The 13,472-nt window shown below is 50.0% G+C and overlaps 1 protein-coding gene across 16 annotated transcripts in view; it reads right to left on the bottom strand.

The window, feature by feature from the left end:
• GRAMD1B (GRAM domain containing 1B) overlaps positions 1-13,472 on the bottom strand; it is a 242,751-nt gene that overhangs the window by 49,833 nt on the left and 179,446 nt on the right. The window contains exon 1 of one of the 16 annotated variants that reach the window (XM_059183507.1): positions 12,871-13,183. The exons of 13 other annotated variants lie outside the window; for them this stretch is intronic. Coding sequence is in view for 1 of the 3 variants with exons in the window: in XM_059183491.1 (XP_059039474.1) it covers positions 12,746-12,798 (53 nt within the window). In the remaining 2 variants the exon portion in view is untranslated. 2 more of the 16 variants (XM_059183491.1, XM_059183500.1) reach the window with 2 other exon arrangements.

Below are 13,472 nucleotides of genomic sequence, written 5' to 3'. Positions count from 1 at the left end.
ACAGACTTTGGACGTCCGTCCTCCTGAGCAAACAAAACTAATTCCCATGTAGCTCATAACCCTACACTATTGCATCTTTCGAGCAAACTTCACGGTGTGCCATGAGTCTGATTCTGCCACTATTATTTTTTTTTTAAAGATTTTATTTATTTACTTGACAGAGAGAGATCACAAGTAGGCAGAGAGGCAGGCAGAGAGAGAGGAGGAAGCAGGACCCCTGCCAAGCAGAGAGCCCGATGCGGGACTCGATCCCAGGACCCTGAGATCATGACCTGAGCCGAAGGCAGTGGCTTAACCCACTGAGCCACCCAGGGACCCTCTGCTACTATTATTAATAATAGTATTACACTGGGTTTCAAAATCTTGGGAATTTATTTTTTTTTTAAGATTTTATTTGTTTATTTGACAGACAGAGCTCACAAGTAGGCAGAGAGGCAGGTAGAGGTTGGGGGGGAAGCAGGCTCCCCACTGAGGAGAGAGAGCCCAATATAGGGCTCAATCCCAGAATCATGGGATCATGACCTGAGCCGAAGGCAGAGGTTTTAACCCACTGAGCCACCCAGGTGCCCTAAAATCTTGGGAATTTAAAACAAAAAAGGACCTTAGATTTTCTACAGAAAGGGCAGGAAGACTGGCATTGGAGGAGCTACTAGACTATGACCCCTTTCAGAATTTAGAATACAACCAGCTTGTCACTTGACATATAAGAAACCTAAGAGGGAGGTTAATAAATTCCTGGCTAAAAATTAACAAGACAGGAAACAACATGTGTTGGAGAGGATGTGGAGAAAGGGGAACCCTCTTACACTGTTGGTGGGGATGCAAGTTGGTGCAGCCACTTTGGAAAACAGTGTGGAGATTCCTGAAGAAATTAAAAATAGAGCTACCCTATGACCTGGCAATTGGGGTATTTACCCCAAAGATAGTGAAAAGAAGGGCCATCTGTACCCCAAGGTTCATAGCAGCAATGGCCACAATCACCAAACTGTAGAAAGAGCCAAGATGCCCTTCAAGAAACGAATGGATAAAGAAGATATGGTCCATATAATACAATGGAATATTACGTCTCCATCAGAAAGGATGAATACCCAACTTTTGTATCAACATGGACGGGACTGGAGGAGATTATGCTGAGTGAATTAAGTCAAGCAGAGAGAGTCAATTATCATATGGTTTCACTTACTTCTGGAGCATAAGGAATAACACAAAGGACATTAGGGGAAAAAAAGGAAAAGTGAATTGGGGGAAATCAGAGGAGGAAATGAACCAGGAGAGACTGGGAATCAAACTGAGGCTTCAGCAGGGGCAGGGGGCAGTTAGGTGAGCCTGGCGGCGGGTACCAAGGAGGGCAAGTATTGCATGGAGCACTGGGTGCAGTACATAAACAATTCATCTTGGAACACTGAAAAAATAAAATCAAATTAAAAAAAAATGCCTGACCAAGGTGATAGGCCTTCATACCCAGATCTCCTGAGCCACAAACACTTACTAGGCACCTGGCATCATCCTAGGTATTCAAGTCCATAAGGGTGAGTAAGAAAGGACCCTTGTCCCTGGGACATTATAATCAGGAAGAGCCAGACATGCATTTTTTTCCTTCTAACATAAGCCAAAGTGGCAAGACAGGGAAGAGTCAGGGACTCTTCTCTAGACTTGAGGGATCAAGAAAGGCTTCTTCGGCACAAGAAAGGATATGGCACTTGAGACTAGAGTGGGGATCTAAATAATGTGTTAAGAGTTAGCCAGGTACAGGGCACGGTCATAGGAGGGAAGAGAATGTTCCCAAGCAAAACAAAACAAAACAAACAAAAAACCAGTATAAACAAAGGTGTGAAGGCCTAAAACAGCACAAAATACACAAGAGCATTACAAGAAACTGTGTGTCACTGAAGCGTAACATACTAAAGCCTGTGCTTCTAAGATTGCTGTAACTGTCACGTTTCCCCAGTAACAGGAGCACTGAGACCGCCACCAGCCACTTGTAAGCCACTCACTGCAGGGGGGCCCAGGGGCCGTTCACTCAGCTCCCCTCTCTCCTATCTTTAAGACTTCCAACAAAGACTTTTTCATTCCTCTCCTGGTTACCTTGCTAACAAACAGTGCTTCCATAAGTCTAACCATTAATCTTACCTCCTACGCTCAGGTCTGGGTGAAGTCCTTGAGAAATGGATACGAAAAGAGGACGAAGGCTCTTTGGGCTCTCCGTGGCATCTCGGTCCTCGCCTGACACGTGGGAGCCCGTAACCTATGCTCTTTTCCCACCCTTACAGCCGGGTGGGGGGTCCTGCGGGCACCAGCAACCTTTGTCCACAAGCCAGCTCCCTGAGTGGCCATCCGTACGTTCTTCAGGACTCGGAGCAGAGCGGAATAGTTAGGCGGTGTCCCCGTGTTCCTCATTCAAGTTCACTTGTGTACCTTCAGCGTAACTATTCCTGCCACAGAGATTGCAAGGCCCGTGCCTGTCGCTCTGCACCTGAATCTCCACCTGCCGGAACGACAGCCGCTCCCTTCCCGCTCTCCAGCAAGTTCCACTGGCCCGGCTCATTCCCAATCAGATTCCCACTCAACCTCCCCACACCTGGACACATCACGTCCACTTTATCTTCTCCCCTAAGCCCAGCCCTGCCATGACCTGTCTCATCCAATGTTTGGCTGGAATTGTTTCAATGCCAGGGCACTGGTTAATTTTTTCTTTTTATTGGACTGCCTGATACATTCCAGGGTACCTCAAACTAACAGAAAAAACTTTTAATTAGAAATTTAGAAAGCCAGTTTCAAACAAAACATTTGTTTGCTGGAGGCCTGCTTGGGCCATATGTCAGGATGAACTGCCAGTCTGTGGGATCCTGTCACCAGGCTCGGGTTTGAGTCCCAGCTCTGCCACCTGCCATGTGACACTGGCCTCTGGATCTCATTTTTCCATCTGGACAAATGAGAGATACCACAATCTCATCATAGGGCTGTGAACCCCAAATGAAGTAAGCTCAGTAAAATATTTCGTGCAGCTCCTGACACATCAGAAATGCTGTGTATTTAAGGCACTTCTGTTCCTCTCTGCAATATGTGGGATAAAATCCTTGCCCGCTCTCCTCAGAGGATTATGCGGACAAACTTCAAATGCTCCTGTGCCTTACTTCTCATTGTGGGGACCACATCTACCTGGGCTGTTCCCCTGAAGGGTGGACTCCCACCTCCCCCACCCCGCTGTATAAGTGATCATTTCCAGGGACGGTCTTAGCAATCTTCATCCTAAACAAGCCCCAGGGCAGATGGGATACTCTCAAACTTGAGAGGACCCCCAAGGATGAATCTTGAAAATATCCAGGAGTAAGTGACGCATCTGTCCCAGATGACAGAAACCTGCTTACAGCTCTTCGAGGGAATCGGCTTTTCAGGGTCTACTAGGTTAGTGAGCTCGTTGCAACAGAAAACATGGGTTGAGTTTGTCACAGAAACCGGCAATGGAGAAGAATCTAGAGCCGATGGAGAATGGGCATGGAGATGTAGGTCTCAAGGTAGGGCCACGACTCAGCATCTGAAGGAAGAGTGTCACCTTCTTTTGGTGTGGGGAGCCCGACCATGATCATCAGAGCCTACACCGACCATGTGACAGGCACCCTCCCTGGCTTTAGCGGCATCGAGGTAAAGCTGACTCTGATCTCTAGGGGTCCCCAATTCCCAGCAGACCACCATTCTGTGGGCCAGCTCTGCGCCTCCCATCCCCACGCCGACTCTGAGCTCTCGTCAGTAATCCTCCTCAGTTCTTTCTATCAGCACTGCAAATATCCAGGAGAATTAGCCAGCTCCACCTGGAATTTCCCCACAGCACATGCTCAAGTGCCTGAGACAGAGAGCCCACAGGTGTATTTGCCTAACACGAATATGAATTTACATGCTGCCTGCAAATGCCTCGGGTAAGTCTGTCCACCTAAACTGGTTCCCAGTTCTGGGTATGAGGACTCCCTGAAGCCGGCTGTTTTCCAGTTCCTCTCTGTACTCTTGGCTTGTCACTTAACCATATCTTCGAACCCTCATAAAACCACAGCACAGTGAGTGGGAAGGGCATATCCAAGGGGAGCTTCGTAGAGGGGGAATGTGGCCCAAACTGCCAATCCCAGCAGAGCCCTAGATGCCCCTTGGATCCTTCTCCTTAGGGAGCAAAATACCATGTTAGAAAAAAACTAGATCTTCCCAATCCTGCTTCACTCCTTGTTATAACTTCCTGGAGCTCCTGATCTTAGCCCCTGCCCCGATCCCAACCCTTACCTAGGATGATAAACCCAGGCTCGGGTCCCCAAGGAATGACTGTGTGGACAAAGACAAGGAGGGGCTCATCCTGTCCAACCCTCTCCCTGGCGGGGGAAGCACGCGTCCAGAGAGAGGACAGAACTGTCCACCAGGGGGTTAACAGGCAGCAGGACACCCCAACGCCCAAGCACATAGGGCTCAACAGTGCGAGGTCAGAGACTCCCCCTCCGCCACCCTACTTTTTAGGATACTGGATGGGGAGGAAGTTCAAAAGACTGAGAGAAGTACTTCTGTTTCTCCTAAGAGGAGCTCCTCGTGACCATGTAGGGAACCCATCCTCTGTGGACCTATGGCGTGGAATCTAAACCCGGGGACAACTGTGCCACTCGCCTGGTTCCTTACTTTGTGGACCCAATGGGCCTTTGGTGGCAAACTGTGATTACGTGGTTGAAGAATGAGGCAGGCCAGGCGGCGACTAGGACACAGATGCTTTTTTGTTGGTGCTGTTTTCGTTTTGTTTGGTTTTGAATGGCGCAGACGTTCTCTTCCTAACTTAGGCTACAGCAGAGTCTCTGCCGGGTCCCAGCCCGGAATGCTTTGGCCCGGAAGTAGCAACCTGCTGCATTGCAGCAAAGGGCAGCAAAGGACAGGGCTCCCGGAACGCTGCCTTTCTACCCCTAACAAAGTTCACAACAATGGCAGTGGTGGAGTCCAACACAGAAGGGGCCTCCCTCACCTGCTGCAAGGGCAAGATTTTGACGGAGATGAACATCTCGTTCCCTCTCCTCTGTTTGGGGAACTTGCTGAAATCCCCTAGGGGCTTTCCAAGCTAGGCCTATAGGTGAAGGATACAGGGTGTTCGCAAACAGGTTCTGTCTGCAATCTGGAACCAAGAAGATAGAACTAGACGGTTGCCAGGTCAGACCGCTGGCCGAGAAAACTCGCAAAGGTAAGCCTGACCATTCTCCACCCTCGCTAACTACCCACGGGTCATCCACTCCCTGACCCACACACAGGGTCCACCCTGGCCCAGGCCTTGCCCTCTCTCTGCACTCTGCCCCTCATGAGTCCTCATCTCCATAGATACTGTACAGATAAAATTCAGGTCACTTCCTAGGACCAAGAGGCTCCACTTACCCCTTCCTCCTTCCCTATCTTGTTCAAGTAACTATGGAAAGTTTTTTTTTTTTTTAATTTGCTTACAAGGGAAATGAAAGGTGGCAGAGCCCATCCAAAAACATTTGCAGAACATTTAATACCTAGAGACATTCTCAATAGAAATATACTAAAGCCTGGAAGGAATGACTTGGGGGGTGGCGGGGGGGGGAGTCCTAGCAGGGAACTCCAATTGTTAATTTATGAATCAAGCAGCTAATGTAAGGGCGAGGCCCATGGAAAGTCTTTGGCCAAAGAGAGAAAAAGCAGACCTTCGATTACCCTTCTACTGGTATTCTTGGTCCAGGGAGGTGATGGGTGGAGAGCGCGCCAGGGACTGGGTGAAACCTGTTTGCCTTGGCTACTCAAGCCAGAGAGAAGAGATCCTTGTCACATGGGCTGGAGCCTCCATCCATCCTACTCCCCCGCTCCCTGGCTTTCCTGCAGCTTCTGTTCAGCCCAGAGTTTGGAATTCAATCCAGGAACAGGCATGACAAACACTATTTTTCATTTCCATGGAGACCAAGGCCTGCAACAGAACCAGGACTCCATGCCCGAAATGCCAAAACAGCCTGACCCACTTTTCCCCCTTCCTGCAAAAACAAAATAAGTTTGTTTGGGTCTTGCAAGGAAGGGCTCCAGGAGAAGCCAGAGCTCCTGTTATCTCTTTGGACATGCTGAAGAGGAATGAATTAGAATAACCTTTGCAAACCCAGATGATGCTACAGAAACGGTCAGGCATGAACTGCTTTACCCTAAAAGCTCTCAGACCACCTGGAATCCATCCGGCATCCTTGTCCTAACCTTCTGGAGGGAGAGGTTCGCATCCCCTGAGATGTACTTAATGGCCAGCGATGCTACTCCTAGGATCCGAACTCAAGGGACTGACTTCCCCAACTTCCTCTTATACCACTTCCCCCCACCCCCAACCATCTCTGGCGTCCTAGGGCTTTTCTGTTCCTAAGACAAACCAAGTCTACCCCTGCTCGAGGACATTTGCACTTGCTGGTCCCTTCTGCCTAGAACTCTTTCAGAACTGAAGTTTTGGATTCTGGTTCCTTTCTAATCTTCAGAGTTCAAATGTCACCTCCCTAGAGCGGTCTGTCTTGGAAGGACCACTCGGCTGGGTCTAAGGTGGCGTCCCTGTCCTCAGGCAATCATTATCAGAGCCTGCCTTTCCCCCTTCCAGGCATTTAGGAGAACCTGAAATGGTCTGCTGTTAGTTTGTTGACTTTTTTTTTTTTTTTTTTTAATTAAAGTGAACACTGTTGGGCAGGTATGGTGCCTGGGTCACTGGGGCCTCCAGCACCATGACTGGCACTTGGGACCACAGACTCACTGCACGAATAAAGGAATCAGCTCTTTTTAAAGCCATTCGATCCACTGTTCTGCCACTCTGTTAGACACTGCTTTTTCTCAAGCCTGCCCCGAGTCTGCCTTCTTATAACACCAGCCCACTGGTTCTTATTCCGACTTCTGGATCCAGGCAAACTGAAATCTGACATCACTTCCAGGTTCTCTGCTGGCCTGGCCCCTTTCCTGCAACATCAGGATATGTGTCTGAGTTTAAATTCTGAGCTGTTCTGTGCTTTTGAGAAAAATGGCTCTATCTTCCTGTGAGTCTGTGTGTCCCATCTCCCGAAGGATCACAACTTACCTTATTAGGGTGAGGGGAGGGATCTTAAAAAGCAAACAAACAAACAAAGCTAATTAGATAGTGCCTCCCCGAAGGAAATGTCTTCCTATAATTGCTCATTGAGTGGGGGGGGGGGGGGGGGGAGAAGCAGGAAGTGAATTTCCCGGGGAAGAAACCAAATCCTGTTTCTAATTTCCATCCTCTCCTCATGGCACAGACGGGGTGAGAATATCAGCTGTTGCATGCACGCCTTCAACTAGTTCCTCCCTGCATGGGGCTGGAAAGCGAAGCATTCAGGATGGAGCACAAGATGCTGAAATTCATCGCAGCAGCTTACTGGTGTGGAACCATTTCCTTTCCCCGAGATTATTCACTACAGGACAAACACCTACACTGGGAGACAGTCCTGCTGGGTTCGTGGGCAGCGCTGGCTGAATGGATCTGCAGTGACAGTCTGTCGTTTGGAAGGGACCATAGTGGTCTCGTAATCCAATCTACCACTCCCCCCAACCAAATGCAGGAATTCCCTCCATGACGCCCTGCCGACAGCCCCCCGAGCCCAGGCTTCGGATCTCCAGTGAGAAAGCACTCACTGGCTGGCTTGCACAGCTCCAGAGGGATTTTTAGCACCATAGTCCTTATTTCTCCACAATTCGTGGTCACCAGAATCCATCCAGCTGTCTCTGAACATCAGTCTTTGGAAAGTGAGCTAACTGTGCTGACTGGATGTCTGTGAACAAGCATTTCCTCACAAGCATTTCTTCAACACCTACTATGTGCCTCCAACCCTGAGAAACCAAAGGGCCCCAAAGAGCAGTGACTATGTCAGGGCTCTGTGCAGACACAGAAAGATTAAACACACATATCAGGGGCACCTGGGTGGCTCAGTGGGTTAAAGCCTCTGCCTTCGGCTCAGATCATGATCCCAGGGTCCTGAGATCGAGCTCTGCATCGGGCTCTCTGCTCAGCAGGGAGCCTGCTTCCTCCTCTCTTTCTGACTGCCTCTCTGCCTACTTGTGATCTCTGTCAAATATATAAATAAAATATTTTTTAAAAAATTAAAAAAAATAAACACACATATCAAACATGATGATGGGTACACGGTAGGGACTTAACACTTTTAAATTTGACTATCAGTCTCAGCCAAATCTAAGTACAATCCCACCCAAAGTATTCCAGAAGCCTCAGTGCTCGTTAGAACAGGACCTTGTGAAAGCAGAAAGGTGCTAAGCCCATCCCAGGAAGCCCCCTTCCTTGAAAGAGATTTCCAGTCCACTGGGAGGCCACAAACCACTGGATCAAGGCAGGGAGGGGTTCAACTGAATAGAACTTCCTTTGCCCGTCAAGGGCCCCTCCCCCATCCTCTACAAGAGAAATGTTGTGGCTAAGCCTGAAAGGAACTTGAACACGATCCATGTATCCGTCATCCATCCCCCATCCATCCATCCATCCATCCGATAAACAGCTGAGGAGACCACACTCCATGCCAGGTAACGTTCTAGGCATTAGGGATACAGGCTCTCCCTCTAAGGAACACACGATCGGTGGGAGAGAGACATGTAATGAACTAACACCATTACATGTCCGTCTCTCCCAACCCCGCGTGGTAAGAGCTACTTGGATTCAGTCAAAACTGCTCCCCTCACTACCTGCCAAGGGAGTCAGACAGCCCTGACTCAGCCCCTTCCCTATGTATGATCTGATGGCAAATGCTCCTCTCGGAGCTTCAGCTTGAATTATGCGAGAAGTGTGGAGGCCACCTGATCTCCACAGAGACATGACAGGAAGAGGACAACAAAGAGTGTCTCGAGGACACACTGTGAACTCCTGAGTGCAGCAGCTTCTCCACCTAGAGGGACTCAGCTCTCCATTCAGCGGAGGATGCAGAAACAACACCTGGGCACTTGGGGGTCCTTGTGAATGCAGCTTCCCCAGCCGTCCCTCTTCCCAGAGGCTGCTGCCATGCTGTCTGAAGAAAGCTCTGAGCTTGGTGGTCTGGCAGACGAGGGGTGTGTAGGGTGCAGAGCACGGAGGGTGAAGCAGCAGCATTTAGAACACCCTTCCCAACCACCCCCCTCCCCACTCCTCCCTACCCTCACTGTCAAAGCCAAGTGCGGCAAACCCTTTCCAGACCCCCGTGGATTCAAGTCCCGTTGGGATTTACTTTTCTGCTGGAGAGCAAACGGAAACAGGCTGAAGAACAACCATTACGTTAAAATCCCAGGAATTTTAGAACAAAGGCGACTATAAGAGGTCAGCCAATATGCCTGGCTGGAAGCAGACAGACTTAAATCACTCGAGGGAGGCTTCGTCCTACTTGAAAATGTATTCCGGGTACAAAAGTCCAGGGCCCCCCTTTGGGATCCTTCTCACTGCCCTCTGCTACCATCAGGAAGTTCCCAATGATTAAAACAAAAGCCTGTTATAATGCATTTAATGCCACTTTCTCCATTTCAGCTTTCCAGGACTCCAGGTCAGTTCATTAACTAGAACCCTTCCTGTGTTCCTATCCTCCTTTCTTTGGGCGGAATGATTCCAGTTCTTCAAACCTACTTTCAGAAGTTAAAAATCATTTGTCCTATGATCTCCCCACCAAATCTCTGTTTATATTATGCCTCAAGTGGCGGAAAAGATAATCGATGATGTGGTTCAGTTCACCTTTGGACAACTCTTTTTATTTTAAGCTCAAACTACTTCCTATGGCTTTCTACCAAAGGTCCTATTTTTTTACTTCCCTTGCAGACACAGAATAATCTAATTCCTTTTTAAATAATTAATTAATTTATGAATTTATGGGAGAGAGAGGGAGAAGGTATGCTAGCAGGTGGGTGCATGCGAGGGGAGGAGGGGTAGAGGGAGAGAGAGAGGATCTCAAGCAGACTCCCTACTGAGAGCAGAGCCCGACTCAGGCTTGATCCCATGACCCTGACATCAGGATCTGAGCCAAAATCAAGAGTCAGACGCTTAGCTGACAGAGCCACCCAGGTCCCCATAATTCTTCTATGTGCAATTTATACAGTTTGCACGATCCCTCAGCGCTTTCTCCTCCAGATCTGCCAGTCCCTCCGACACTGCTTGCACAGCCTGGCTATGGACCCCGCGACCACAGGGCTCACTCTCCTCTGAATTAATCCCAGTTCATCCCAATCCCCCTCATATTCTCAAACCCAGAAATGTAATCCCACAGAGAAGCGCTCTGATGAGCTCAGAATAGAGCAGAACCACCACCCCATGTGCTTTTGGAAATCAGAATGCAAACTTATATTTTTGGAATCATCTCCTGAATCAGGAGATTCTGGAATTAGTCACTGTTCTCTTATGAGTCTGGCTACAGCCTATAGGCTAAGGAGAACGTATGCATGTGCACCATACATATGCACAGCCTACAAGGAACACCCCACCTCCATCCCTTCCCCTAACCGGACAAACCCGAGTTCAGTGAGATGATGAAAAATCCATCCAGTTCTCACCCCGACTCAGGTTATATCACAATTCTGAATGTTTATGTATTTCCAGGCCAGATGCAAAACCACAGACATCACAGAGATTTCTCTTATCTGGAGATGTCAAGTCCTTAACAAATGTTTTCTCTCCTCCTGGTCCACAAACATTGGTTCCTTGGACCCTCATAGCTTGACTCACAGATAAGCTGAGGTTTTGCCGAACTGGCCGAGAGCAGTTCTAAGGTCATTAGGAAAACTGAGTCCAGCCCTGTCTGGTCCATTACCAGGAACCGAAGGGTGCGTGTGTGCAAACACACATGTAGTGAGGGCTGCCTGCTCCCTTCAGACCTTTCTAAGGAAGTCTCAGGTGATCAGGACCTTCCAGTCTGTCTAGTTCAGGTCCAGCAAACTATGACCTAGACAGGCCAAATCCAGCCCACCATCAGTTTTTTTTATGCCCCACAAGCTAAAAACAGTTTTTACATTTTTAAATGGTTGGGGAAGAAAAGAAGAGTATCTTGTGACATGTGAAAATTATATGCAATGGAATTTTCAGAGTCCCTAAATAAAGTTTTATTGAGAACTCAGCCACGTGCACTCTTTCACAGACTGTGTCTGCGGCTGCTTCTGCTGGACAAAGCAGACTTGAGTCGCTTCAACAGAGAACAGCATGGGCCACGGGGCTGAAAATATTTATTACTTGGCTCTTTCCAAAAACAGTTGGCCAACCCTTGGCCTGACCATGTATGACCTTGAAAAGGGTCTTTCCTGTGATCCTGCTTCTCTTCCGTCAAGGTGGGAAAGGGGGTGTCTGAGTCCCACAGAAAAAGAACCTGTGCTTGATGACTTCACAAGTGGAGGGAAAAGGTCTCAGGTGTGCTCCCACCTGCAGAAGAGAAGCAAAGACCTGGAAAGAGAGGAGGTTTCTTCTAGGTAGCATACAAAAGCTCCCTTTCCTTCGTTCTTTCCCAGTGGGGTACTACTTTCCATGGCCTTGACACGGACACGCTTCTGCCATGGGCAGCTCTCCTTTCAAAACATCCCATTCTCCTTTCCCTTCGTTCAAGGTCAGCTTTTTCAAGCGTGGTCCTAAACTTCTCTCACCCGTGGAGTGCCACTCAAGGCTAGCTGGGGGGAGAGGGAAGGCAGGAAGCAGAGGAGGAAGAGGGTGTCCATGGAAGCGCAGTCTGCTAGCAAGTGTCAGAGAAGGTCAAGAGACAAAGTCCCCTCTCCCCAGCTCTGGGTGAGAGCTTGGCTGAGTCCCAGGGAGACAGAGAACTTCAAGGCTCCCCCCACCCTTCCACTTGTCTAAATCAAGCAAATAACTAACAATGCAAGGAGGTGTGGGGGAGTAAGGATCAGCCACTGGGTATCTATTTTCTGAAAACACATGGCAAATCTCTGAGCCAAATGCAGGCTAAGCCAAAGAATAAACAAATCCCTTTATTTCCCTGAGACAGGAGCTAGCAACTTCCCCTCTGGTCCTCTCCTTCCGCCAGCCAGATCCAGCCGTCCCAGGGTCCTCTCCCTGTGGGAAAAGCAGCATCTGTTCCTATCTGAGAGGGTGGCCTGCCTTGTAACCCTCCTGCCTCCTTTCCCTTGCTAACCACTGCTCTGGTCACCGAGCCCCCACCAGGGGCACCGCAGAGCTAAGTTGGTGGGTGGGGAACAGGAGCACATGGCCAGTCCACACCTCCCCCCGAGGCTCAGGCCAGGTCTCCATGACGCACCGCTAATTCAGTTCACTGGCCTCTGTTCTCCAAGTCATGGGACCCTGAATAAGTCCTGCTAGCCAAGGGGACCCCTGTGCCCAGCCCACCCCCTCCCTCCAGCCGACCAGGGCCCACCCTTCAGTGCTCCGAAGGTCTGCGGAAGCAGGGCTACTATGAAGCAGGGCAGGAAGGGGGTCGAAAAGAAAAAAGCCAGGGAGGGAAAGAACATCTCCGCAGCATGATGTCACACCGGCTGCTTTCGGATCCCCCAACACAGAACAGAGGCAAACAACATGGACTCCGGATTTTACTGTCGTGGAAGGTTTGTGTTCTCAGCAGCTCTGAGCAGCCTGCGCCAGCTGGAAAAAGCACACGGCCAGACAGACAGGTCCTCCTCCTTACAAGCCCCCAGGGCCTCGACCAGACCACCCCACCCCCAACCAGAGGTGGGGGGAGAGTCACCCCTCCAAAAAAAAAAAAAAAAAAAAATGCCCGGAGGAGACAAAGATAGACTGACACATACACACACACAAGCGTCAGTGAGCACTAACCTGGAAGCCATTAGGAACGGTAGTAGAGTGCAGTGCAGTGCGGAGGAACTCATTCATTCATGCATTGGGCAGTGGGGGGGCGGGGGCGGGGAGCGGGGGCCCTGAGGACGGCGGAGGGCACTCACCTCCATGCCCACCCCACAGCCCTGGTTCTAGCGGGGAAGGGAGTGGGGGCGGGGCGCTCATGAGCTCTGGGAGCTGCCTTGCTCTGCTGTTTCGCACGGCTCTGGAACTGTCAGCATGACCCCCCTTAGTTCCTGCCCCTCCCCCGGCGGCTGTTACTTGGTGTGGTCGCGCAGCCTACAGAAGTCCCCCTCTCCCTCGCCCTGGCTCCCTTTCTCTCTCTCTCTCTCTCTCAGACAGCTGTTCTCCGGTCCCTGCACGCGCGCGCGTACACTCAGCCACGCACCCCTGTGCGCGCGAGCGTGCGCGCGCAAGCACACACACACACACACACACACACACACACACACCCTGCCGCCTGCCACTTTACATAACGGAACTCTCTGGTGCAGTCAGCTTGCCAGCTCTCCATTATTCATGCCGGGCTGGAGGACAGAGCCGCCTGGGGGCGGCGAGCATGATTTCCTCTTCATCCTCCCCATCCGACAGAACACAAGAGGATGCTCCAGGAGATTCTGCGCCCTTGGCCGTCACCAATTATTTCCCAGGTGTTGCCTATTAGGTCAACCTGTATCAAGGAGGGGACGCTCAGTCAAAACACAGG

Source organism: Mustela lutreola, chromosome 1, assembly GCF_030435805.1.
Source record: "Mustela lutreola isolate mMusLut2 chromosome 1, mMusLut2.pri, whole genome shotgun sequence".
Taxonomy (NCBI): domain Eukaryota; kingdom Metazoa; phylum Chordata; class Mammalia; order Carnivora; family Mustelidae; genus Mustela; species Mustela lutreola.
This window is presented reverse-complemented; position numbering and strand designations above follow the sequence as displayed.